Consider the following 26489-nt stretch of genomic DNA (forward strand, 5'->3'; position numbering starts at 1 on the left):
TCTTTCCAAAGGAAAACAAATTCTCTTTTTATTTGTTATTCTGCAATTCTTGATCTTTAAAAAAAAGTATTCTTCATTTTTTACCTTTTTAAATATTTTCTCCTGATTCTTTGCATGTTAGCAAAACTCAGACTTGTACCCCATATCTTTGTCATTTATTTAAATTTCTTTTGGGGGTTGATTCTTTTTCTGTTTATAATGCAACCTTTAATTTTATAATTGAGTTTTCTGTGTCTTTACTAACATTACTCATTTAGCTGTTTTCATTTATATTTTTTAGCCATGACCTTTATTATTCCAGTCTCTATCTTCTTACTTTGATGCCTTATTTCACAGTGTCTATTAGTTTTCTAAATTTCTTTTATAGTATAGAACAGGTGCTTTCTGAAATTTTGTTAGAGTACGTTGGTCTTCATATTTTATGCCAAGTGTTTCATCAGCCTTTAATCTTTTTAATCAAACCTGAACAGAGAGAAGTGTATAAATCTTTGCCATTAAATTCACTGGATAGGGTCTCCTTGTTCTACTATTTTCCTGAAAGCTGTTTGAATCATTCTGTGACATGAATTGGAGGGCTGATATATGTGAATCCATCAAACTTTCTGGTATTTTAAGATCTTTGTTTTAGTGTGGCCCTATAAGCCTAAATATATTTCTCCTGATTCTGCTATTTGGTCATGGTTCTGGGAGAAGTGGAGTTTATCCCGGGTTCATCAGAAGTCTGGTGTGGTTCTTGGCTGTCACTCACGTCTTTCTTCTAGGACTTTTGCCTTTCTGAATTCATTTCCCTTGATATAAAGGAATATCCCTACGCTGCTGTCCCCAGTCTAATTTCACTGCCTGAATTTTGATCTCAGGACAATTCTGGCCACTCCTGAGAGTACCTTCCCCTCTGTGTGCTGGGGTGGGGTGGGGCAAGTGCAGTGATGCTCCCTGGGGTGTCTTGGGCTATGGTTTAGGGTGAGCGGAGGCCCACCGCCTGTCACATCGTTCCTGCAAGTGGATTTTCCTCAGGGCTTCACCAAGTTCTGCCTGGTGGATATTCCTCTGGTGACCGGCAAATGTTGTCTGTGAACCTAATTGTGCTTTTGACACTTCATTTCCCTTTTTTGGTGTGTGTGCATCTTTATTAGTATTTGACCTTGGTGGTGAAGAAGTACAAATTCTATGTTGCTGTTTTTTGTCATCCCGTAACTTTTTTCTTTTTAACTCTTGTTTAAAATGAGGTTAGTGCTACAGAGAATATCTGGAAGGTATTAGACTACAAGGCTTTAAAATACCAAATTACAGTAGCATGCCTCACCCACTGATCTCTCATCCCACCATGAGGTATCCTTCCTTACTCCTCTGAAACCTTGAATATTTGTCTGTCTTTTTTCTGTGCCCTTCTTTTGTTACATCCTTGTACAGCATAGCATAAATAAAGCAAGCAGAGATTCTTAAAGAAGAAATCCTAAAGTAATAGGATTCTTTATGTCGTTCTTCATGACAGCTTCTTAGATCTGAAGGCTTGTCCACTAATGAGTGGAAGCAGCCCCAGACTTTGAAGACTATAGCCTCATGGAAGCGGCAATGCCATGCAACTCATTAACTTCCAATTTTACCCACCAGTAAGGGGGAATAGACAAATGGTGCAGGACTGGGACATGAGAGACTTTTGGGATGAAGGATTGATTGATCCTTCTGGGAGCTATTAAGTTCTCTATTAACCACAATCCTGAGTTCCCAGGGAAAGGAGAGCCCAGATGGAAGCTCCTTCCTCTCTGCACATCCCACCATCACTTTTGCTTACTGGAATGCTACAAGCAGGTTCTCTTAAGACAGGGATTTAACACAGTAAGAACTTTCAGATCTCCGTAGAGAAGTGGCTGTGGATACTCTGGATTCTTAGGCACTAGACAGGGGAGGTGATGCAAGGTATTAAGATGTATAACTTTTATAATCAGAAAATACAAATTTGCTTATGAAATTGCTAAGAATTAAATCTAGTCTTGAAAGAATTACCAATAGGGTAAATGAAAAGTCTGATTTACATACTGGATAGTATGTGTTTATAAACTTCCTCCTCAGAGATGTTATGGAGATAGAGAATGTGAAAGACCAGATTTTGAAGACAGTAAAAATGGGGCATCTGGGTGGCTCAGTCAGTTAAGCGTCCACCTTCAGTTCAGGTCATGATCCCTGAGTCCTGGGATGGAGCCCCGTGTCGGGCTCCCTGCTCCACAGGAAACCTGCTTCTCCTTCTCCCTCTGCTCCTCCCCACTGCTTGTGCTCTCTCCCCCCTCAAATAAATAAAATCTTTAAAAAAAAGACAGTAAAGAAAATATAACTAACATTTACAGAAGGAAAACAAGATCACATGGTATTTCCTAAGGAATGACATACCAATGAGTGGAACAGACAAGAGCATCTAGAAATAGGACCCACACATATGTGGTCAGTTGATCTTTGATAAAGGTGTCAAGGTAGTTCAGTGGGAGAAAGGATAGTAACTTCAATGAATATATAGTTGGACATCCATATGGGAAAAATTCCATCTTTATGTTGAACTATATCTAAAAATTAACTCGAAGTGGATCATATTCCTAAACCTAAGAGCTAAAAATTTAAAACTTGTAGAAGAAAGCTTAGAAAATTTTGTTGACCTTGGTTTAGAAAAGATTTCTTAAATAGAATACAGAAAGTAGGAAACGTAAAAGAAAAATCTGATAAACTAAACTTTATCCAAATAAAAAACTTGTGCTCTTTAAAGGTTACTAAGAAAAAAAAGCTGAGAGCTACAGATGAGAAACCTTTTGAAGATATCTATCTGATAAATGAATTGTATACAGAATATATTAAAAATAACTCAAGTAACTCAGTAATAACAACACAACCAATTCAGTTTTAAAAACGGGTAAAAGATTTGAATAGTTTACCAGGGAAGATACACAGATGGACAAAAAGTGCATGATAAGATGAGCAACATCATTAGTCATTAAAGAAAAGCAAATTTAAAAAATGAGTTATTCCTTCATGTCTACTGGAACAACTAAAATTTCAAAATTAGACACCTGACTATATCATGCGTTGATGAAGATGTGAAGCAACTAGAGCTCTCAGGTTGCTGTGGGAAAGCAAAATGACCCAAATGTTTTGGAAAACAATTTAGCAATTTCTGATAAAGTTAAACATACTTACTATGTGACCTTTCCTACATATTTTTACCCAATTCCACTCCTAGGTAGTGACCCAAGGGATGAAACTTTAGTCCATATAAAAACCTGTATGTAAATATTTATACCAGCTTTAGTCATAACAGTAAAAAATTGGAAACAACTCAAATGTCCATCACCTGATGAATGGATGGACAAATTGTGGGATATCCATAAAATTGATTACTACCCAGTAATAAAAGGATCAAACTACTGGTACATACAACAACATGGATGGATTTCAAAAGTATTATGCTTGTGACAGTGATTGCCATGGGCTGGAGGTGGAAGGAGAGGACTGATTGTACAGGGGCACAGGGGGATTTTCATGGTGTTGGAAATGACCTTTATCTTGATTGTGGGTAATACATGACTGTATACATTTGTCCAAAATCATGGAACTGTGTGCTTAAAAAGGGTGAGTATACTTCATAAAGTTGGCACATAGGAGAGGATTCTCAGCCTTCCTCCTCATTAAAAAAGGCAGATTAAAAACAGGACTTTTTTCTTTTCTCATATTGGCTAAGAGCAGAGTTTGCATATGGTTGTCAAGGATTTGGGGAAAGAGTCACTCTCAAAGGGTACAACTTCTGAGAGGTAGTTGCAAAATATCTTTTAAAATTTAAAGTGCATGTACTTTTTGAACTGGAAATTTTACTTTGAGGGATTTTTTTCTATAGGTAGGACATGTACAAGGAGACAGTAGCTTATATCATTGTTTATCATAGCAAAACTCAGGGAAAAATGTCATTTCCATTAATGGGGACATTATAGTACAGTGAAGTACTACTGTGAGGTAGATAAATTTGTGTGCTAATGTGGAACACTTTCTCAAGATACTGTTAAATGAAAATAGCAGTGCACAAAATGACATGTATAGTGTACTTGTTCATGTTTTTAAAAAGCTGTATGTATTTATATGCTTGTGTTTGCATATGCTGTTAGAGATAGCTTACACATACATGGAACTGTTATTAATAGTTGCCTCTAGCACAGGAAAGGTTTACCTTTTAATGTTTATCTACTTGTTTGGCTTGAATATTTTTTTTTTGCCATGTGCACATATTAGTCTCTCAGTTAAAGAGAAAAAAAATTAATTTGCATACAGTTATAATGTATTCTTAGGAAATGTAGGAATACATAGGTGGCTGGTCCTGATCATTTCCTCCAGAATGTATGTCGTGTTTTCATCAGCAACACGTTACTGGACTAGATGGATCCTCTTTTTTTTTTTTTTTTTTAAGATTTTATTTATTTGACAGAGAGAGACAGCCAGAGAGGGAACACACACAAGGGGAGTGTGAGAGGGAGAAGCAGGCTTCCTTCTGAGCAGGGAGCCCAATGCGGGGCTCAATCCCAGGACCCTGAGATCATGACCTGAGCTGAAGGCAGACGCTTAACGGCTGAGCCACCCAGGCACCTCTAGATGGATCTTTCTAATCCATCTGATCATTGTGATATTTCTGAGACTATTCCCGCCTTGTAACCACTGCTTCCAGTCTGTCTCCTATTTTTCCAAATTCATGTGGGAGTAGATTCATGAAGAAATAAACTCATTTCACTTTACCCACAGGCTGCCTTTCTGTACATTGGCCTGATCCTCTAGCTTAGGTCCATTGTACAGTGCAATGCAGTGGTCAAGTGAGTTGGTAGGGAGAGATGTACTGAGTTCAGCCCATAATTGTAATTATGTCTTTGCATCATGTTTGGATGCCACCAGGAAGCTTCTCTAAGTGAGGGGGAGCATCGGTAAGGGAGGTGTGGAAATTGGCAGCACTTTCTGAAAATGAGGTGGTTTGGGAGGCTGTATTCAATTTAGTTGGGATATTAAATGAATTAAAATGGACGTGCTCAAGTTCTGAGCCTTGCCTCATCGGTGCTATAAAAAGCCCTTTAGCCGGGCTGTAATCTGACTCTTCTCTGTAACGTTACACAATATTCCTATGGTTACAAAGCCCGAATAAGTGGAAGCTAATCATTAGTTTGCTAAATGTGGTCCGTGGAACAGTTCATAACTCCCAGACCTGCCAACTGCTGCTTGTTTAGTGTCGTGCTCACTCTTCTTTGCTAGAAGTTGGTTTGTTTCTCAGAGAAATGTACAGTAACAGTTGTCTCGCATCCAGGAACCATGCTGTATGGCAACTTTCCGTGTGTCCTGGGTTGGGGAGGGGAAAAGGTCATGCTAAGCAAAGTTTTTTGGTATATACGCTTCCGCAGGAAGAAACAAACCATTAAGGGAGTGAGAGGTGACAAAGCAAGAAAAGAATTAAAGCGGCAGAGGTTTTGGTCATTTGGAGAATCACTCTTGGGTTGACTTTTCAGAAATTTGCTGTGATAGAACTCTATGGAGTTTACTATTCTGTGACCCTAGAAATAAAATCACACTCTTGAGGTTGTTCATTGTTTGTTTCATGTGACAAGACAGATTTCATTAATGCCTAGGGTCACCTGCAAACACATAGATGTGCTGCCTTTAGGAACCAAACATTCTGTGAGCTGGGGCCTTTTCTGTCTCATCTAGTATGTATCAGGGAGGGGGGGCGCCTGGTTGGCGCAGTTAGTTAAGCATCTGACTCTTGGTTTCCGCTCAGGTTGTGAGATCGAGCCCCACAGAGGCTCCATGCTCAGCACAGAGTCTGCTTAAGTTTCTTTCTTCTTCTGCCCCGCCTCCCTCAAAATAAATAAATAAATATTTTTAAAAAATTAAATGTATCGGGGAACATACTTGGAGCAGTAGGTATCAGCTGGATTTGTGCTCTTACCTGGGGATTAGAGCCTAACTCCTTAATCCACTCATGATTACTTGGACTCTTTGTACTAGAATGAAAGTGGGTTCTTTCCCAATAAATAGAAAATATATTGGCCCACTTGTGACTCATTCTCCCTTTCTAGCTGAAAAGCTGTTGACTCTGCAGGAGGAACCTCTTTTTTTCTTTGAGATTGCTGAGAAGGAGTCCAGTGGCTGTTTCTGTTTACCTGTTGTATCATTTAGTTCTCTTCTGATTGTAAAAAACAGAAAACCTGACCTCACCTGGCTTAAAGAAAAAGGGAATTTATTGGCTCACATGATTAAAAAGGAATGGCGAGATACAAGGGCTCAACCCATGTCATCAAGACCGGTTCTCTCCCCTTCTCTCATCTCTGGCTTTGTCTGTCAGACTTCACTCTTGGGCTCTAGGTGGTGGCACCTAGAGGAGTTGGAGAAACTTCCAAGTACAAACCCAAAAGGAAATAGCAGAGTCTTTCCCCTGTCTCCTAGAAAGGTCCTGAAGTTCCCTGTGATCCAACTGGCTTAGGTCTTGGGTTCTCCCTGAACCAGCCACGGGGCCAGAGAGATGCAGTGCTTTGATGGTTTGTCTGACTGTCATTTCCCACCCCTGGAAACATGGAACCTGCCCCCAAGCACGTGCAATAGGAATAGGAGAAGGGGCGCAGCCCGACTGAACATGAGGTGCTGTAACAGAAAGAAAGAGGAGTGAGAGCTGGGAGGCAAATCACTAGTCTTGAGAGAGCTGGGTTCTGTTTTCACTGTGCTGAAAGACTTCACTTCTGACCACCTTGTCAGTGATGAGATGGGGCTGTGTGCTGCCCAGAAGACTAACTTTAAGAGTGATCTCTTCCTTTATAATACATGTGCGTTTAAAATACACACATTTGTTGACGAGTCCACACAAGAGGAGACAAAAGAAGAAATGATAAGGAACCAGTGTAATTATGGTGGTCCCCATTGCACTTGTTGCTTAAGGCAGTTTAACAAAGTACATATAAAAGTAATGGAATCAAGTCATAGTTTAGAAAATACAAAAACAACAGTTCTCCCACTCTAACCCAGCCACTATTTTAATTTTAGAGCATTTCCTTTCGGCCTTTGTTCATACAAGTTTCTCACAAACTTTCAAATCTTGGTTTGTTTGGATGTTTTTGCTTGACATTGCATGATATTCTAGGCATTTTCCATATTGTTGCATAGTCAGCATTATCATGTAAATGCAGTATAATTTTCCATCAGGGAGCCACGCCAAAATTAATCATTCTTCCATCATTGGACATTTAGGTTATCTCCTTTAAAAATTTTTTCTGCTTTTACAAAGAATTAGCGTGTATTGAACGTTCCTGGGGTATGTAACTTTGGTCTTGCTTTATCTTATTTTCTGAGGCTAGATTGTGAGAAGTGGGATTACTGCTTCAAAAGTATAAACATTTTTATGTCTCTTGATACATATTGCCAAATTGCTTTTCAAAACTGTTGAATTTTATCTCTTCTGCCTCCAGCAGTTTATGAGGGGATCAGTTTCACTGCATTTTTGCCAGCAATAGACATTTGGATTTTTAACTGTATTCTTAACTGAACCAGCAAAAAAATAGGTGTCGTTTTGTTTTAATTTGGCTTTCTTCCGTTAATAGGAAGGCCAAATGCTTTTATGTACTGTGCTTGTTTTTTAGCTGTATTTTCTCCTCCTGTTTACACATTTCCTTTTCTTCTTTTTAGATCCCAAAACAGCTTCTGAAACAGAGACCGATATCTGTGCTGAATGGGAGATAAAGACAATCACTAGTGCTTTGAAGACCTATCTAAGGTAGGGACTTTCCATTAGCAGGGCAGGGTGCCAGCTTGTTATCATGCAATCAGGAAGAAAGCAGTTTTATTTCCAGCCTCCAGAGAGCTGTTGGGTGGGTGTTTGGATATGGAAACAGCTTATGTGTGGGTGCAATTAGCTCAGCTGGTCATCCATCCTTGATGGATTGCCATTTGCCATCAGTGATTCAAGAAGCTTTGCTCTTTATGAGAAGTTACTATGATAATTAGCCTTTAACAGAACCTAGAATAACGGTATTTCCTGAAATCCCCACATACTCTGGTAAGAAAACAAGGAAGTGCATATCTCATTCTGTCGAAGATGCATGATTACATACATATCCTATGTATTTTGATGGTTTTGTGCATTGCGCAGATAGACTATATTGCTGATATTAGTCCTTAAATAGGAGAATTCAATGGCAGTCCTTTTTGACTCCTTCTGCTTGTATAGGAAAATATTATTTTATTGGAGAAGAGACTCTCTATCTTGTAACAATGTACGTGATATGACTCCTGTTTTCTGCCCCTCCCTTGGTTTTTAAGGGAACGGGTGGTTCAGTTTCATGAAGTGACTGAAACTTGCCCTGAACTTGAAGGGTAGGTGAGGGTCCAGTCCCAAACCAAGAGGAGAACTATACTCATGAATTGCATAAGCATTTGTTCAGGTTTTGTGAAGATTAACTTGGCTCAAAAACAAAGGAGGGAAGAAGCCCCAGAAAAGGAATTGGTGATGCAAGTTTTATTAGCTATTGGAGAATTGCTAGAAGGATCTTGAAGTCCAGCGTAAGATGCACAGCAAGTGATGATGAAGAGTTAAATTAGGGTTCTGAGGAGAATAAAGTAAAACCTGAGCCAAGAATAACTCATAGTCTGTTGAGAAGGTTATCATTTGGACTGTCAGAAAAAAAGCTGAAGTTTACAGCTAAACACACTCATTAAACGTATTGATTAAACATTCATACCACATATACCAACACTGTGGTTTACACAAAACCATATCACAGAGGTTTGTATTTAGCACTTAATTTGTGCCTGTTGTTATTAATGATTAGCTAACAAACATTAAGTATGAAACGTATTTTTAAAAAACTATATAGAATTTGATTATATCGTGCTTAATGTTAGGGGTTCTAGCCCTCTGACATTCTGGAGCAACACTCGGCAGCGAATTTGCCACAAAAACACAGAAGTCTCTCATAGTGTTTCCAGATGAACTGATTCTAATAACAAGCTGCTGGGAAGACAAGAGTTTAAGCTCAGGTAATTACAAATGTTTAGTTAGTTGCCTTTTTCTCAGACACATCTTAAAATGCTCTTGTCAATGGGTGAGTCACTGACTGAAAAGGAAATCTCTTGGTTTGTGCTAGACTTTCACATTAGCACTTTCCTAGTTGTAACTGGGAAATGTAGTTGTATCCATTCCCTTAAAGAAGAAAGAGCATGAAAATGTCACGGGAAATCTCAGGACACTTTCAAAAGGGAAACTCAGTTGGACTAAGTTGAGTTGCTATTGTGTCCCTTGATCTTAGTCTGTATACAGTTGGGCAGTGTCTACACCGCTATTTAGGGAGACTGTTTGTTTTTATTAAGCTGACTGGTGTATATCCTTTTATCCCAGAATGCTTCCGGGACCACTCATGATGTACCAGTTTCAAAGAAGTTTCATCAAAGCAGCAAGTAGGTATTCTTTTTGCCAGAGTTTTAAGGGGGAAAGGGATACATTTTTTCTATTTCAAAGACAGTCAGTATCCCAGAATAAATACTTTCTACCTTTTGTATTTTGTGTGTAAATACCTACACACGTGCTCACGAGATGGACACAAAATAGAAACGAAACCAAACTGCTATTGTCAAGGGTTCTGCTACCACATTGAATTTACAGTAGAGGAGAGAAATTTCAGAAGTGTGTTTTTGGGGAGGGGGGAGGAGAGAAAAGCAAGTTTGGCTTTCTAATTTTGATTATTGGAGTTCTAACTCCTTGGGTTTTTTCCCAGCCCTCCAGTAGCATTTTGCAGAATGAATCAGACTTCGCACATTACCTAAATTGAGCATTGGAAGTGTTTCCTTGAATATGACACCATTTATATAATTTCCCAGTCCTCTTTCCATCATGGCTTCCATTTACAGCTTATGATCATTCTTCAGCTATATCATCCAGGTCCTGGCATCATATTACTGGTATTAAAATACGTAGGGATTAGGTGCAAGCTACCCTAAGTATACTGGAATCTGTCTACGTAGGGCAGGCCTCCTGTAAGGGGCAGTAGGATTCTTTATCAGATTTAAATCTGGCATGAATCTCCACAGTGCTATTATGTCAATAGTCGCTGTGCCTCTCCCTGCTTCTTTTAAGCCTTCAGAGTTTGTTTGTCCTGGTAGCTACTACTGGCCTAATTTAGTAGTACCTAGTGTTCTGGTGACCTTATCTTCTTAGAGTTGTCTCCTTAAAAGAGGGAGGAGAAAGACGAGAGAAAGCTGGGAGCGAAGATCGTGTTTATGTGATTTCTTTCTCAGAGAAATTCCAAACCCATAGCAACCATTCTCTAATTAAACCTCACATCAGTCCTATAAATAGGTGTGGTGAGCACTGTCAATCTGTCTCCCAGAGAAATGAAGCCACTTACCCAAATTCAACCAAGCCATGGCAGGGTTTGATTGAGGTGACAGGTTTACATACTTTATCAGCCATTTCTTTCTTCCACCAAGCTGGTTGATGGTCACACATGACTTGAGAATGACTGGACATTGCCTTTGATTTGTTGGATGCTGTCTTGAGACATTGTTTTGATATTTGAGACCCTTGTAATGTTGTTCATGTACAATTTGTTTATCATTTGACAAGTGCATAAAGTTCCTTCCTTCCTTGAAATGAAGCCATCGTTCTAGGAAGCCAGCTGCTCCCAAGTTTCTGTCTGCTCTGAGTATGCAGTTGACTGGCTCCATTTCTCCCCGTCATCATTTTGGCTTGAATTCTTTGACAGTCTTTTTTTTTAATGAACTGTTACAGAAAGCACCATTAAAAACACTTCTAGATCTAGCCATGAGTCCATAGAACAGGCTCTTAAACCTTTGAGAAATCCTCAGTCTGTTAGTGCCCAACCTTTGTTTTCCTTTGATTTTGTTTTGTAATCTGATTTGGCTATGACACTGATCAGATATTACCTCCTTCCTTCCTTTGCAGAGCTGGAAAACCAGGAGTCTCGAGTCTCTGAAATCCACAGCCTTGTTCATCGGCTTCCAGAGAAAAATAGGCAGATGTTACAGCTGCTCATGAACCACTTGGCAAAGTAGGTTTAAGACCAAATGCTGCCCTCTTCTCACCCCTAGAAAGTTCGTGTCTTAGCACTAAAGCTGGTCTCGGTTCTGCTCAGGTTTCCCTCTCCCACTCTTGCATCAGGAATGCTGAAGGCTTAGGAAAGAAATGTGTGAAATGTTAACTGCAATGGGTAACAGCAGTGAATGTCACATGGTCCTTACAGAGGAAGCTGAGGAAGCGCCCAGGGTATCAGGCCACCAGAGAGGTCAGGGGGCTTTTGCTCTTGTGATGACCGAGGGCAAACAGGAATATGTCATCCATGATAAGCAGGTCACTAAGCGGAGTTTTCAGGAGTTGTATGTTCTTGTGATGATCAGAGACAAATAGGAATATGTTGTGGGTTCACAGACCTGGGATTTGGAGTAAAGAGGCCCGGGTTCTAGCGTCGACTGTGTTCTTAGGCCATTTAATGAGCCCTGGACAAGCCATGGACCCCTCAATTCCTTAGTTTCTTCATCATTCAGATATAGATAGTAGGCTCCCCTTTATTTATCTTTTAAAAGTTACATGTGTTAAAACCTAGGGAATAAAGAAACTATCTTTGACAAATGCGTCCTTGCCGTCTGAGATAAGCAAGGCATTCAGCATGGGACCTGATTGTCCTGCTAAGAATATTTACTCTTGGAATGGTTTTGAATTTTTGTTTATTTACTGTTGCTGGACCCTTTTGGGAATGGCCTTCCTGACTTCCCTTGCTGCATCAATGACGACATGTGTGTATGTTCTGACCTTCCATTGACTTGGATGAATGTTCTTGGTTGGAGAGTGGAGTATAAAAAAGACAATACAGCAGCTAACTTAAACCTTTAAGCCGTACACTGTACAGAACTGACCGATGTGTTACGCATTGGGTCCTTACCCATACTTTCCTCATGCCATCAAGTCATTTCTTTGGGATAAGTTGATAGTCGCCTGAGGAAGGTTGTGATCGTTTGTTTTCATATTTCTACCAAGCATGTTGATACTGCCTTGTGGAGAGAGAGTATATGTATTACCATAAAGATTTCCAGAGATCTTAATTATGAAGAAGCAAGAGTGTTTAGCATGTTGGTCAAAAGCAATTAGGCAGAGTCAAGGATTGCTCTGTTATTGGTCAAATGTTTTTCTTGCAGTATTAGGCGGTATCAGGACTGCATGTTCAGAAACAATTAAGCATAGCAGAGAACATGCAAGCTTACAAGGAGAATGCCCAAAAAATGTCAAAGAATCCTGATGAAGTGTGTTTAAAATAATGAGAACTGGGTTTAAAAAGTAACTCCAGATGCTCTGAGATGACGGTTTGGTGCCTCTTCCACACAACCTTGTCAGGCATTTGTTCAATAGAAAAGCTGGTTTAGATCTTAGTTACAAAACTTTGCGCACTTGAAGGGCCTTTACTGAAACACAGGAAGTTCTGGGTACATGCTTTGGCCAAGTATGTGCGGGGATGCTCATGGCTGCTCTGTTATGGCCACTAGGCTTTGAGCCTCCTGGGAGCAGCTGGAGGAGAAGGCTTCGGAACCAGCAGAGAGCAGTGGGCTTTTCAAGCTGTGGAGTTGTGATGAGAGCTTAACTGAACTGAGCATGACTGAGAGTAAACGGTGACCCAGCAGACTCACTGCTGCATCTGCCTATTTGTAAAGTGCCCTGAGGATGGTTAGGAATCTTAAAAGGGGGAAGAAAAAGATTAAAAAAAAAAATCCACATCGAAAACTGTTAAGGTAGATCTTAAACACTTGAGCCTATTTATGTCTTGGGGGATCGTTCACTTTCTCCCTCTTGTCTACCTCTATGTTCCAAACCCCATTAAATTCAGTCCATCTTTGTCCCTGACCTAACAAAGAGTACAACTGGAATATGCAAGTGACAGCTGTGACCTTGACTTTTTGCCTTCTAACAAATTTAAACCAACTTTGTTGCCGGAGTTACTTATAGTATAGCATTTATGGAGATTATGTCTTGTCTTTGATTCACAATCACAATGATTTTCTTTGGTTCTGTGAGGTTATGTGGCATTTCTTTGTTCATTTAATCCTTACAGAATCTACATAGAAGCTATAGTGTGAGTTGGTCAGAGCTGATGATACAACACACAGACTTAAGTTCTCAGTAGGCTGTGTTCTTGGTCTCAGAAGATTGGGATTAAAAGTGTCTTGGACTCTCATGCATAAGAGACTGTGGACTCTGAGAAACAAACTGAGGGCCTCAGAGGGGAGGGGTGGGGGAATGGGATAGGCTGGTGATGGGTAGTAAGGAGGGGCACGTATTGCATGGTGCACTGGGTGTTATACGCAACTAATGAATCATTGAACTTTACATCAGAAACCAGGGATGGTGACTAACATAATATAATACAAAAGTATTATTATAAGAAAAAAAATGAACCTAAAAAAAAATAAAAGTGTCTTGGAGGAGATGGGTATAAATGAGCATTGCTCAGTCGGGGAAGGAGTATTTATTTAGTTCTGAAAAAAATGCTTTGGCACCCAGAGGAGTTCTAAGATTCCATTTAAATGCTATATTCTCATTTACAGCACTGTCCTATTTTAAAATTGACCAGGAAAGGATAGTTAACTTGGGATAAGGGGTTTGTCTGTTTGATTCCAGTTTTCTCAGTTTCAGACTTACCTTCTGATATGCCTGATCTATTGTTCCTCTGGTCCACTTACTTAATAGTCAACTTCCTTCCTAAGTTTTGGTTTCAGGGGTTGATCTGGTGGAAAACCCGTGTTCACTGCTCTCATTACCTACCCTGTCCACCCTGTGCATCTCTCAGTTGCTTGGTTCAAAGGGAAGGTAATTTGTATTGTGCAATTTTTAAAGTGCTCTTTTGAAATACTTTCCAAAATTGATTTCTTTTAGCTATGGAGAGAGAGTTAAGACATTTTATATTTAATCCCAAGTAGAAATATATTCAGAGGGAAATAAGTCTTGGGGGAAGGGATAAAATCTCAAAGCCTCCAAGTAAATGATTACCAGGGTGCATCCAAATCACAGAGCTCTTGGGTTTGTTTCAGACCTCAGAGGGAACATAAAAATTATAGGCAACTCTGCACATATTTTTGTTGTTCCAGCTTAAATCTACTATGATAATTAGATGTTTTCTATTTGGATCCTGGAATCTAGTATACAATCTGGAGTCACATGCCTCAAAGCACAGTTAGACTCACCTGGGGTCTTTGTTTACAGTTGACACTGGGGGACCCCACCCCTGCCCTACTAAATTGGACTCTCCTTGGGAATCTGTATGTCTGGTTTATTTTCCAGGTAATTAGTAAGAAAACAGTCTTTTAAGAACCACTGGCCAAGAGAATGGGCCGTATGCAGAGATTTTCTAGGAGAGAGAAATGGTATTGAGTGGAAAGGATTGGGATTTAGGAATGTAGGACAAAGAAGCTCAAAGCAATGAGTTCAAAAAGGACATTTCATAATCAAATTACTAAAAAAAAAAATTCCAGTTTTGATTTCTCATATCCTTACAGTTTGACATTACATTAAATTGAGTGTTCAGCATATGGTTTTGTTTTAAAATCATGCATAAAGCATTTCTGATAATAAAGAAAATGGTCCCCAGCTAGCTCTGGGATCTCATGGAAATTAGTCAACCTCTCTGAGCCTCAGTTTTCTGCATTCCCTTCTAATCATGTGATTCTGTGTTGTTATCAGGTAAAAGGAGTGGAGAAGAGAAAAAACTCCCAATATTATAATTGTAGAAAGAAATAAGAGTAGATGAATAATAAAGACAAATTTCATGGTATTTTCCTAATGTTTACATATTATGGTGACTCCAAGTATGTTTCATATCCCCGTACATACCATTCATAGTGGCTCATTGTCATTTTATTACAGTGTTTATGCTGCATTGGGAAGATTTCAAAGGACTCTCCATACATCAGGAGTGGCTATTAAAAATACCTTTTCACAGCTGGTTTTCCCAGAACACTTACTGAGAAATCAATCTTAGTCTCTCTCTCTCTCTCCTTTTTTTTTTTTTTTTTTGAAGCAACTATTCCTTTGTTGCTAGGATGTTGTCAAAGGGGTAGAGCCCTTTTCTTGCTCCTGCAAAGAGGTATTGTATCATTTAGGATGCTCTGGGCTGTAAGAAATGGAAAATCCAATTCAAAATGGCTTAAACAATAAAGGAATCTGTTTCTCATTACACAGAGTCAGCCCTAAGGGTTGGTTAATTTCTTGGCTCATGAAGTACTCAGGTTATTTCTATGGTGTTGCTCACAGCCAGCATCACTGTGCTGGCTAGGTCAGGGTCATAGGATGTTGTATTGCCTCCTTGCACATAAAAGCATTATTTTTTCTTTGCTTCTCTTTTTAAGACCTATGAAGTTCTCCAGACTTCCCACCACATCTTACTGATTTGAAGCAATCTCCAACAAGGGGAATGGGGCCACCATGATTTTTTACACCAAATAGGATTTCCCTGGATCACTGGTGGGAAGCCTGGATATTAGTATAAAAGCAGAGTGCTGAATAGGCAGTGCCTAGAGATTACTGCAAATAGTCTTGATAAAATAAGATTCAACAGAGAGCATTAAATCTATTGAATGATCTTCTCGTGGTGTGCTAACTCGATTAAGACATATGGGACCGATAGGCCAATTTGGGAGGAAAGAAATGCATTTGCTGTATGGGCACACGTACACTAAAATTCTAAGATTTGGCGGGGTGGAAGGTGAGAGAGAGAAGTGAGGAGGACAAAATCAACTTTAGTCTCATTGCCACTTGGTAATTCCTATTGTTCTTTTCATTATTCAATCATCTGATGTTTATTTGGATGATCTGTTTCTTCTTGTGGCTTTGCAAAAATGACAAAACTCTGTCTATTGTAGAAATCATAAAATGATTTGGAGCAAATGCTTGGCATACGAGTTAGACCTTATCAATATATGTAGACTCCATTGTCACAAGTTAACAAGAGTTGAGCATCTAGTGGTTTGGCTGTTTTCACCTTTCTGTGGCTGGAGTATGAATACTTCCAGGAATTCCTGCCAATCAAGAAGGATGTATTCATATTTCCTTAATGATCCAGAAGGAGAGTGAATTGGGTTCATGTACAAATGCCTGTGGTTATAAAGAAAGTCATTGCTAGGCCTTGGTACCAAGAAGGATGGACTGTGATGGTTAATTAGCATTCTTCAAAGTTCTTAAGAGAGGGTCAAAATAAAAGGAAGTGGGGGTGGATACTTGGCATTAACATATATCTTATAGATACTCTAATATTCCTTCTTCCTCCATCCCAAGTCTAAAGGCAAAATTTAGTTTAGTGACGAACTGTTGAACATGAGAAGAGCTAGTTATTTCCTTGCCCTCAAGACTAGTCCAAACAAAATAGCTGTGGAATTTTACAAAGCACATTTAAAAGAAAATAGTGCTTTTGAGATGATGACTTTCTAAAATGGAAAGCTCCTGTGAGCTTCTCTGGCAGTCTTCCCTCTGCCATACACCCTGGCTCCTAAACCTTCCTTCTCTCTAGTAACCACTGGACACCCACTGCTGCCGGTACAGAATTGCTTGGTTGCTGCGCCTCTGGTGGTGTGTCCCAATACCCCCATGGAGCCATGTTGACCACATTCTCCAGTCCCATTTGGCTTCTAACTCACCGAATCCTACCCTGAACTGGTAGTTCTCGTGATTTTAACCCCTTTCTACCTCCTGAAGCTACCCACCCCCCTAGTCCAAGCTGGCATCATCTCTTTCCCAAACTGCTTGCAAAGTCCTCCTCCCAGCTTGCTCTGGCTCCCTTCCAGTCCACAGAATGCATGCTCTGCAGCCGGGTAACTTGGAACACTGCAGATCTCAACATGTGATTACCTTGCTTAAAAAAAATTCAAAGGAAACTTTCCCATTGCTCTGAAGATAAAACTCAGGGTACCACCTCCAATACTTTGTCTGGACTGGGCCCTCTCACACTTAGCAGCCTCATCTTGTGTCCTTTCATGATCACCTCTGCATCCCTACTGCGTGGCACACGTAGACACTCATGCATATTTGTCAAGTAGAAGCATGAAGAGTCTCTTGACCATTTCTCAAACATTCTCTTTCCAACTCCCTCTTTTTACCTTGTGCAATTCATTTTCCTCTGTCTGGAATGGTCCCTCCCCAGTCTCTGCCTGCCAGAGTCTACCTCATTCTTTAGCTCCAGCTCAGATGTCTTTGACTACAAGAATCCTTTCTGCCTCAAGGGCCCTCTCACTTTCCTCAGCTCCCATAGCCTTCCCTTATTTCTACCTTTTAGGAGGTATCACATTCCACCTTATGGGACAGTTGACCGAGTGTCTATCTTCTTAATCCTACTAGGTCGTAAACTCCCAGGGGACAGCCAGTCTGCCTTCCTTTATCTTTTGTTTCTTACTTAGAGGTTGTAAACAAGGGTGTCCAGCCAGAGTAGCACATACATGCATTCTGTTTGGTATTGTTGTTCCACATGTTGCCGTTTTTAAAATTTGGACAGATTTCTAACATATTTAACTGGGGTGATTTTACTTGAAACAATTTAGATCTCTTTGCTCACAGTTGGCTGCAACTGGGTAGAGGCCACACCCTAACCCCCTGGGCATGCCTTCTTCAGTGCACCAAATCCTAGCTGTCCCTGTTGTCCCTTGTGTCTGGTCCACCTCTTTTGTGCGCCCTACCTGCCTGGCCATGGGGTAGGTGTTTGGATTTTCAGCACCTGGCCCACCTATCTGCTAATCCCAAGAGAGGGACTCCGTATTGGGTGATCCCATAATTAATGAACAAGCAGAAATGGGCTGGGAGAATCATTTCCCTGACCAGCTATGTTTTTCTCCTGAAATATTTATTATTTCTGATAAATTAGAGGTCCCTGGAAGAAGTAGGAAGAAGTGCTTCCAGGCCTGTTTATGTATATGGGCTGGGGAGGGGAATGTAATTTTTTAAGACTAAGAATGGGATTCTCAAAGGACCTTCTCTAGCTATTTTTGGCACAAAGGAAAATCTATTTAAAGGGATACTGCAAAGAGCCGAACCACATATTTTAAAGCAAACAGGCAACTTAGCACTTTAAATTAATGGAAATGTAAACAAAATCAGAGCTCAACCCTTATTTAGCCTAGCTGCCAGACCTTCCCTTACTTTCAACTTAAGAATTTCTCTGTTCTGTGACCTTTCAGCCTTTAGGGGTAGGAGAAGGAAAGATACAAGTTGAGTTTAAATTTTTGCTCTAAAAAAAAAAAAATCAACAAAATTTCTGAATTCAAAGAACTAAATCCTTCACATCCTAAGAAACACCCATTCTGCAAGGGGAAATGCTTGGCTTCAAGCTGTTAATGCTCAGCAGTCTTGGAGTGCCTTTGATTTGGGTCTCCTGTTTGCACTGAGTTGTTCCACTTCTGTTCGGTTAATGTTTTCAATGACTTTCCTGTTCTCTGATGTACCTCTTCCTCTTCTGAACCCAGAGTCAGCCATGGAGTTTCCCTCTCAAATTCCAGGAGGAGCAAAGAGAAGAACGCCATCTTTTCCTTTCTCAGTGGCTGCCCCCATTTATTGTGGGGTATTATAAAAGCAAGGGTATTAACTAGCATGAACAGGACTTTGTTTCTCCTTTGCCAACTTTCAGCAGAGCCAGATTTCTTTCTTTTCTTTTCTTTTTTTTCTTTTCTTTTCTTTTTTTCTTTTCTTTTCTTTTCTTTTCTTTTCTTTTCTTTTCTTTTCTTTTCTTCTTTTTTGTTTTCTTTTCTTCTTTTCTTTCTTTTTCTTCCTTCCTTTTTTCTTTTCTTTCCTTTTTCCTTTCTTTCCTTTCTTTTTAAGTCTCTTTTGTTTCCACATTTGTGTCATCTTTCTTTTTCTTCTTGGTGAATCTAGCTAAAGTTTCATCTATTTTGTTTATCTTTTCAAAAAAGATCTTGTCTGTTGCCTTTTTAGTCCCCATGTCATTTATTTCTGCTCCGATGAGCCTTATTTCTTAGGCATTAGCCCCAGGATTGGTTTTGTTAGATTCTCTCTTTGGCAACACAGCAGTGATGGATTCACTCCGTTGTGTGGGGCGCAGACGCCCTCTCTTGTTGCATCCTCTTTGCATTGAATGGTGAGCATTATCTGCAATACGTATTTTCTTATACTGACTGTTTTCCTCACCGCTTCTTCACAACTCCTGTGGCTCCAACCTGGCAGCTGCAGTTGAGGCAGCCGGCAGACTTCTGGGTAGGCCAAGCTCATCGTTGAGAGCACAGCACTTCAGAGACCATTTCTGGAGCCGGACCGCCTGATCTTGCTCTTGTCCCTTCTGTAACCTTACATGAATTCTTTCTCTACGCCTGAGTTTCCTCACGTGAAAACGGAGCTCAAATAATACTATCTGAAACTTTTAAATCACAGGAGATTCTCTGGGCTTGTTCGGTGTGCGTTTCAGCCAGCACCACGGGAACCGTACTTGCTTGCTTCATGCACATGCAGCCCGGTAGCTCGTCGCCTTGACCATACCAGGTGCCTCCTGCCTCCTTTTTCCCACCACGGGGAGGCAAGACACAGAGTGGCATCTACGCGTGTACAACCTGGAAGCAAGGGGACATTTAAAAAAATTCTGAGGGGAAACCTTTGACTAATGGGTGGTAGGAGCTGGACATTCCAAACAGCAGTCCTGAGCCGCTTGCAAGATGGTCCCAAAGATGGAGCAAGTGCCTGTGTTTGAACCAGGCGGTGGCTAGCTTCTCCGCCTCACTCCCCCTGCCAGGCAGCCCCCTGCTAAAGCACAGGGAAGTAAAGGCTAAAAGCCTGCACCTATTTTACTCTTCTTTCTGGGAAACGTAGAGACACCAGTAGCACCTGCCCTCTCACGGTTGTTGGAGGATTAAATGAATTAATCCACACAGAGCTCTTAGAACAGTGTCTGGCATATAGGACACCCTCCATAATTGTCAGATTTTATACTCTGTTTGAGGAATTGGGGGGTTGGGTGAAGGAGGATCATGGAGCTATGCCTTGTAAAGTGAGGGAACCATAGGAGAATCATTCAAGCGATTAAGCCAAAACAAATCATTCTTACTCAGGGGATGGCACTTTCTTAATAAGTCCATTATTGGTGAGCAAAAACCTTAGGGCTTGATGCTGAAAATGTAGCACACACAGACAGCTCTTATCCACTTGGATTTCTGTCTGTACATACGTTTATTTTTGCTCTGGTTTTGTTTTCTTGGGAGTGCGTGTGCATTTGGCACAAAGGGCTGACCATTGCTCTCACCCTTCTTAGGAAGGGCTGTGCCATTACAGGGTCATCTGGGAGAAACAGCCCATTAATACCTGCTTTCAGGTCATAACTTACACAAAGCTTCACACTTCCCTGTGAGTATTCAGGGCTCTTCATGAGTCAAATGCCCTGTAGAGCAGTGCACCTGTTTGAAAGAAGCTATGTAGGGCTGACTTCTGTGGAAGATTAGCAACTACTCACCTTCACCCTCCTGCTTCTTAGTGTTGTAAGGCTGATTTCATCTCAGAAGCAGCTGTCTGTGCTGCAGTTTAATAACTATTAATTTCCTGGAGGGGGATGACACGTTATATCATGAAGACTCAGTCTGCATGGTCTGGAAATTTCCACTCATCTTTGTGATCTTCAAAATGTTTCTCTTTCTGGGAGAGTCTGACGTTCCTTCATTCTTACTCAGTTTGCCTGCCCTCTCAGATGCCATTCCCAGATAAAACATTGCTATCCACTGTAAAAACGGTTCTCTGTGCCTCTAAGTTGCCCCATAGTGCACTCTTTTTTTTTTATTATATTATGTTAATCACCATACAGTACATCCCCGGATTCCGATGTAAAGTTCGATGCTTCATTTTGCGTATAACACCCAGTGCACCATGCAATACGTGCCCTCCTTACTACCCATCACCAGTCTATCCCATTCCCCCACCCCCTCCCCTCTGAAGTCTTCAGTTTGTTTCTCATAGTCCATAGTCTCTCATGTTTCATTCCCCCTTCTGATTACCCCCCTTTTCTTTATCCCTTTCTTCCCCTACCGATCATCCTAGTTCTTATGTTCCATAGATGAGAGAAATCATATGATAATTGTCTTTCTCTGCTTGACTTATTTCACTTAGCATTATCTCCTCCAGTGCCGTCCATGTTGCAGCAAATGTTGAGAATTCGTTCTTTCTGATAGCTGAGTAATATTCCATTGTATATATGGACCACAGCTTCTTAATCCAGTCATCTGTTGAAGGGCATCTCGGCTCCTTCCATGATTTGGCTATTGTGGACAATGCAGCTATGAACATTGGGGTGCATATGGCCCTTCTCTTTACTACGTCTGTATCTTTGGGGTAAACACCCAGTAGTGCAATGGCTGGGTCATAGGGTAGTTCAATTTTTAACTTTTTAAGGGACCTCCACACTGTTTTCCAGAGTGGCTGTACCAACTTGCATTCCCACCAACAATGTAGGAGGGATCCCCTTTCTCCACATCCTCTCCAACAATTGTTGTTTCTTGCCTTGTCTATCTTTGCCATTCTAACTGGCGTAAGGTGGTATCTCAGTGTGGTTTTGATTTGAATTTCCCTGATGGCTAATGATTTTGAACATTTTTTCATGTGTCTGTTAGCCATTTGTATGTCTTCATTGGAAAAGTGTCTGTTCATATCTTCTGCCCATTTTATGATTTGTTTATTTGTTTCTCGTGTATTGAGTTTGAGAAGTTCTTTGTAGATCTTGGATACCAGTCCTTTATCTGTGGTGTCCTTTGCAAATATATTCTCCCATTCCGTGGGCTGTCTCTTAGTTTTTTTGACTGTTTCCTTGGCTGTGCAGAAGCTCTTTATCCTGATAAAGTCCCATAAGTTCATTTTATCTTTTATTTCTCTTGCCTTTGGAGATGTGTCGTGAAAAAGGTTGCTCTGGCCGATGTCATAGAAGTTGTTGCCTATGTTCTCCTCTAGAATTTTGATGGATTCCTGTCTCACATTGAGGTCTTTCATCCATTTGGAGTTTATTTTTGTGTATGGTGTGAGAGAGTGGTCAAGTTTCATTCTTTTGCATGTAGCTGTCCAATTTTCCCAGCACCATTTATTGAAGAGACTGTCTTTTTTCCACCGGATGTTTTTTCCTGCTTTATCAAAGATTAGTTGCCCAAAGAGCCGAGGGTCCATTTCTGGGTTCTCTATTCTGTTCCATTGGTCGATGTGTCTGTTTTTGTGCCAGTACCATGCTGTCTTTGTGATCACAGCTTTGTAGTACAGCTCGAAATCCGGCATTGTGATGCCCCCAGCTTTGTTTTTCCTTTTCAACAGTTCCTTGGAGATTCGGGGCCTTTTCTGGTTCCATACAAATTTAAGGACTATTTGTTCCAGTTCTTTGAAAAATGTCCTCGGTATTTTGATCGGGATAGCATTGAAAGTGTAGATTGCTCTGGGTAGTATGGACATTTTAACTATGTTAATTCTTCCAATCCATGAGCATGGAATATTTTTCCATCTTTTTATGTCTTCCTCAATATCTTTCAAAAGTGATCTATAGTTTCTAGGATATAGGTCCTTTACGTCTCTGGTTAAGTTAATTCCAAGGTAACGTATGGTTTTTGGTGCTATTGTAAATGGGATGGATTCCCTAAATTTCTCTTTCTTCAGTCTCGTTATTCGTGTATAGAAATGCAACTGATTTCTGGGCATTGATTTTGTATCCTGCCATAGTGCACTCTTGACGTGGATTTCCCTCCCTGAGTTAGTGAAGTCTGTATTGAAGTATTAATCTACACCCTGAAGAGAGTTTTCTGTGTATTCATCTTCATTCTGTTCTGGTAGACACTCTTGCAGCTCAACTCAAAAGAGGGTTTGAAGAAATCATCAGGGGATTGAATTTTGGTATCCGTCTTTTCTGCTTTCTCACATTGAGTGGACATGTTTTTCTTTAAGTAGTTTAGCACACTGCTTTAGTGTTTCCAATTTGGTATTGTAAATGTAAATCATTATTTCTTGGTTCTAGGAGAGGAACTCAAACTGTTGGTCTTATTGGTATATTGGAAGCTAGTCTTCCTATGCATTTAGGGGTGTACAGGATTTGATAAAATAGGATCACTTTTTTATAAAAGTCAGACTTTCTTTTTTTTTTTTTTAAGATTTTATTTAGAAAGAGAGTGTGAGTGGGGTCAGGGGGAGGGGCAAAGGGAGGGGGAGGGAGAAAGAGAACAGACTCCTCACTGAGCGTGGAGCCTGATGCAGGGCTTGATCTCATGACCCTGAGATCATGACCTGAGCTGAAATCAAGAGTCAGACGCTGAACTGACTGGGCCACCCAGGTGCCCCTAAGAGTCAGACTTTCAGTGAGAACATGGGTAACCCTAGGCCTCAAGAAAGAGTTGGTATATTAGGTGATTGGTTGTAAACAACAGAAGTCAACTGTGGCTAATACAAAAAAGAATGGAATTTATTAGAAGTCTTCTGGGTCGATCATATAATTGAAAGTAAAGTTGAACCATCAGACATTGGAAAAGCACCTTCATGGGCCCTTATGTGCCTGGTATCCTGCTGCATGTTCCTACGCCATTCACTCTTGCTCTTGTAGATTGTCTCAGAGCTTGCTTCTTATTTCACTCAGGAAATAAACGCCATCAGGAGAACTTCCAGAAACTACCACACCCGTGCCTGTGTTTCTACCTTTTGTCCATGTGTGCTAGAGGAACAGTCCCATTGTTTTACCTAAAGGCGTTGCCTGCCGTGGGGCATTAGAGCTGATTCCTGATTGCATCCGTTAGGACTGGACTCCAACAGTATTCCCCCTTGTCTCCTACATGATCAACTTTTCAGTCTCTATTGAGACTTTTCCATCAGCACAAGTTGTGATTTCTGTGATCCTTTACAAATGTGAAACGAAAACAATAAAAACCTTTCTTGAGGGTGCCTGGGTGGCTCAGTCAGTTAAGCGTCTGCCTTTGGCTCAGGTCATGATCCTGGGGTTCCGGGATCGAGCCCCACATATCGGGCTCCCTGCTCAGGGAGTCTGCTTCTCCCTCTGCCCCTCCTCCCTCTTGTTCTCTCAGTCTCTCTCTCTCTCAAATAATACATAAAATCTTAAAAAAAAAAAAAAAACAAAAACCTTTCTCGATCTCACATCTCCCTTCTAGATTACCCCCCCACCCCCCGTTTCTTTGTGCCCTTCTCGGCAGAATCTCTCAGATAGTTGTCTGTGTTGCTGTTCCCAAATCCTCTCTCTAACCTACTCCACTTGGGCTTTTACACCCACTCCTCCCCTAAAAGTGTCATGTTGGTGTTGCTAAATCAGCTTCAGACTTCCCTTCTCTGATCATTCTGAAGGATTTCACAGTTTCTCACTCCCTCTTTCCTTGAAATGCTTTCTTCATTTGGCTTCCAGGATACCACATCCTCCTGGTTTTCCTCCTCCCTCCTGGCTGCTCCTTTTTAGTCCTGTTTTCTATGCCCCACGGCTCAGCCCTGCAGTCCTTAGCCTGATCTGCTCTCCCTTCCCTCCCCTCCTCAGTGGATCTTGCTCTGACATTGTAACCGCCAGCCCTTGTGCTCCCTACCCACTAGCATTGCTCGTATCCCTGTTTAATATACTCTATATTTGACTTGTTTGTTGTTGTTTTCTTCTCCCTGAAATGTAGACTCTGGAGATTGCTCTCTGTCTCTGTGCTGTTGTATCCTTAGCATCTACAACAGTGCTTTGTACATAGCAGCAGACACTCATAAATGTTTGTTGAATAATAAGTAAAATAAGAGGTGGAACATAACCAGGGAACTCATGTGTAGCCTGTTTGGAGCGCTGCCTTTGGAATGTCTCAGCTCTGACCACCTTTATCCTCTTGGGATTCCCCTGCAGGTCAACATTCCTAGTTAAAGAGAGTTGTAATAGCCTGTCTTGAGTAATACATCTACTTCTCTGGTAAGGCAGTAGTGGGGTTCTCAACTGACATTCTTGGTAGGACCACACATAACTGGAGGGGCAATCCAAGGAAAACTGGATGCCATTATTCAAAGGATCCCAGGCAGATAAAAATACCAGGTATTTGTTGTGTTTGCTGAAACACAATTTTTTGCCTTAGAGATTCCCCCATTATATTATTGAAAGCTTCAGGCCTTGGCACAAATATTAATTCTTCGGTGGATCTTGTAAGTTCCTGGAGACCCTGTTATGCATTGTTATGTTGAAGATGGGACCATCATAATGATAAAAACAGCAAACAGAGCTTTCAGGTATTTCTTTAATACCTGGTTACACAGCTCAGTTCCCCAGAATGCATAGTTCGCTTTCTGCATGAGCTAGCACTTCATAAAAGCCTTGGGCCTCCTTTCAGAGCATGTCTTCAGATGTGCCCTAGACCCAGGGTCATCCCGGTGGAGTTTGACGGAGTGAAGGTGCTAGCTTGGTGCATCAACCCCCAGAACTGGACCATTTAAACACACTCCCTTAAGTCACCAGGCAAATGGCAGTTTTCCATTTCAAGCATGCCTCTCAGTCTAGCTGGCTAATCAGGTTTTCTTGTTCTTTTGAGATATAACCTTGACATTTTGCTTCTTTAAGAATTATACTTCTCTTCTCACTAGAACTGCCACTTAACCTGCTTAGCATGCTGCCCAGATACAAGGTTTTCTTCCAAAATAGTTGGACTGTCTCACAGGATCTTTCTACCTGGCCCTAGCCAGATGGTTAGTGAAGCAGAAATTGTTGGCCAAGCCTAGATTATCCTATCCTTTCCTTGTCATGTCAGTAATGCACCATGACTCTGGACATGAATAGGCCCATCACAAATTGTTTTAGTCACGGTTAAGTCTGATCTTACTCAATTGAAAATTAAGGCAAACCTTATGCAAATGTCTTGATACTTACTGGTCCTTCTAATGTTCCCCCTTAGGACATGGGAAGAATCCAAAAATGAATCCCTCATGAACAAATCTGTAAAGAAGCAGAATAATGGTTCATTTTAAAATAAAGCCAAAAGGAAACATTCCAAAGGAAGCACTTTCCAGTAGCAGAAATTCTAAGTTACATGCCAGTTATTATTAAAGAACACTGTCCTTGTATCCATATGGTCTTTGGGATTTGACAGCCTATTGAAAGCTATGGTCTTTGATGTTAGTGATAATAAAGAGCATCTCTGAAAAGCTAGCTTGGGCAGAGCTGCACTGAGAAGAAGAAATGGGACAGCACTGTTTGCATCAGTCATTTCAGTATGTATTAATTTATTGAGCACTTCTATGTACAAGGCACTTATTCAAGATGCAAAGTATTTCTTTCTGTTAGGAGGTGGTAGGAGAGAGCATTGGCCCAGAAGACGAGATGTCCAATGCCTGAGTTTTTACAAGCTCATTTTGCACAATCTTGAGGAAGTTTACCAAATCTTAGATTTCTTTGTTTATAAAATGATGATTCTTTTCGTTTTAAGGGGAAAAAAAGCACACACACACACACGTACAATGCAGTTAAGGAAAACATTCTAGAAGAAGT

General features: G+C 40.7%; 1 protein-coding gene across 27 annotated transcripts in view; it reads left to right on the top strand.

The window, feature by feature from the left end:
• ARHGAP26 (Rho GTPase activating protein 26) overlaps positions 1–26489 on the top strand; it is a 463548-nt gene that overhangs the window by 287573 nt on the left and 149486 nt on the right. For all 27 annotated transcript variants that reach the window (XR_004624052.1, XR_004624053.1, XR_004624054.1 and 24 more), the window contains 3 exons: positions 7684–7771; positions 9392–9450; positions 10955–11060. Coding sequence is in view for 15 of the 27 variants with exons in the window: in XM_019795170.2 (XP_019650729.1) it covers positions 7684–7771; positions 9392–9450; positions 10955–11060 (253 nt within the window). In the remaining 12 variants the exon portion in view is untranslated. The remainder of the gene's footprint in view (positions 1–7683; positions 7772–9391; positions 9451–10954; positions 11061–26489) is intronic.

The sequence above is a fragment of the Ailuropoda melanoleuca genome, chromosome 3, assembly GCF_002007445.2.
Source record: "Ailuropoda melanoleuca isolate Jingjing chromosome 3, ASM200744v2, whole genome shotgun sequence".
NCBI lineage: Eukaryota > Metazoa > Chordata > Mammalia > Carnivora > Ursidae > Ailuropoda > Ailuropoda melanoleuca.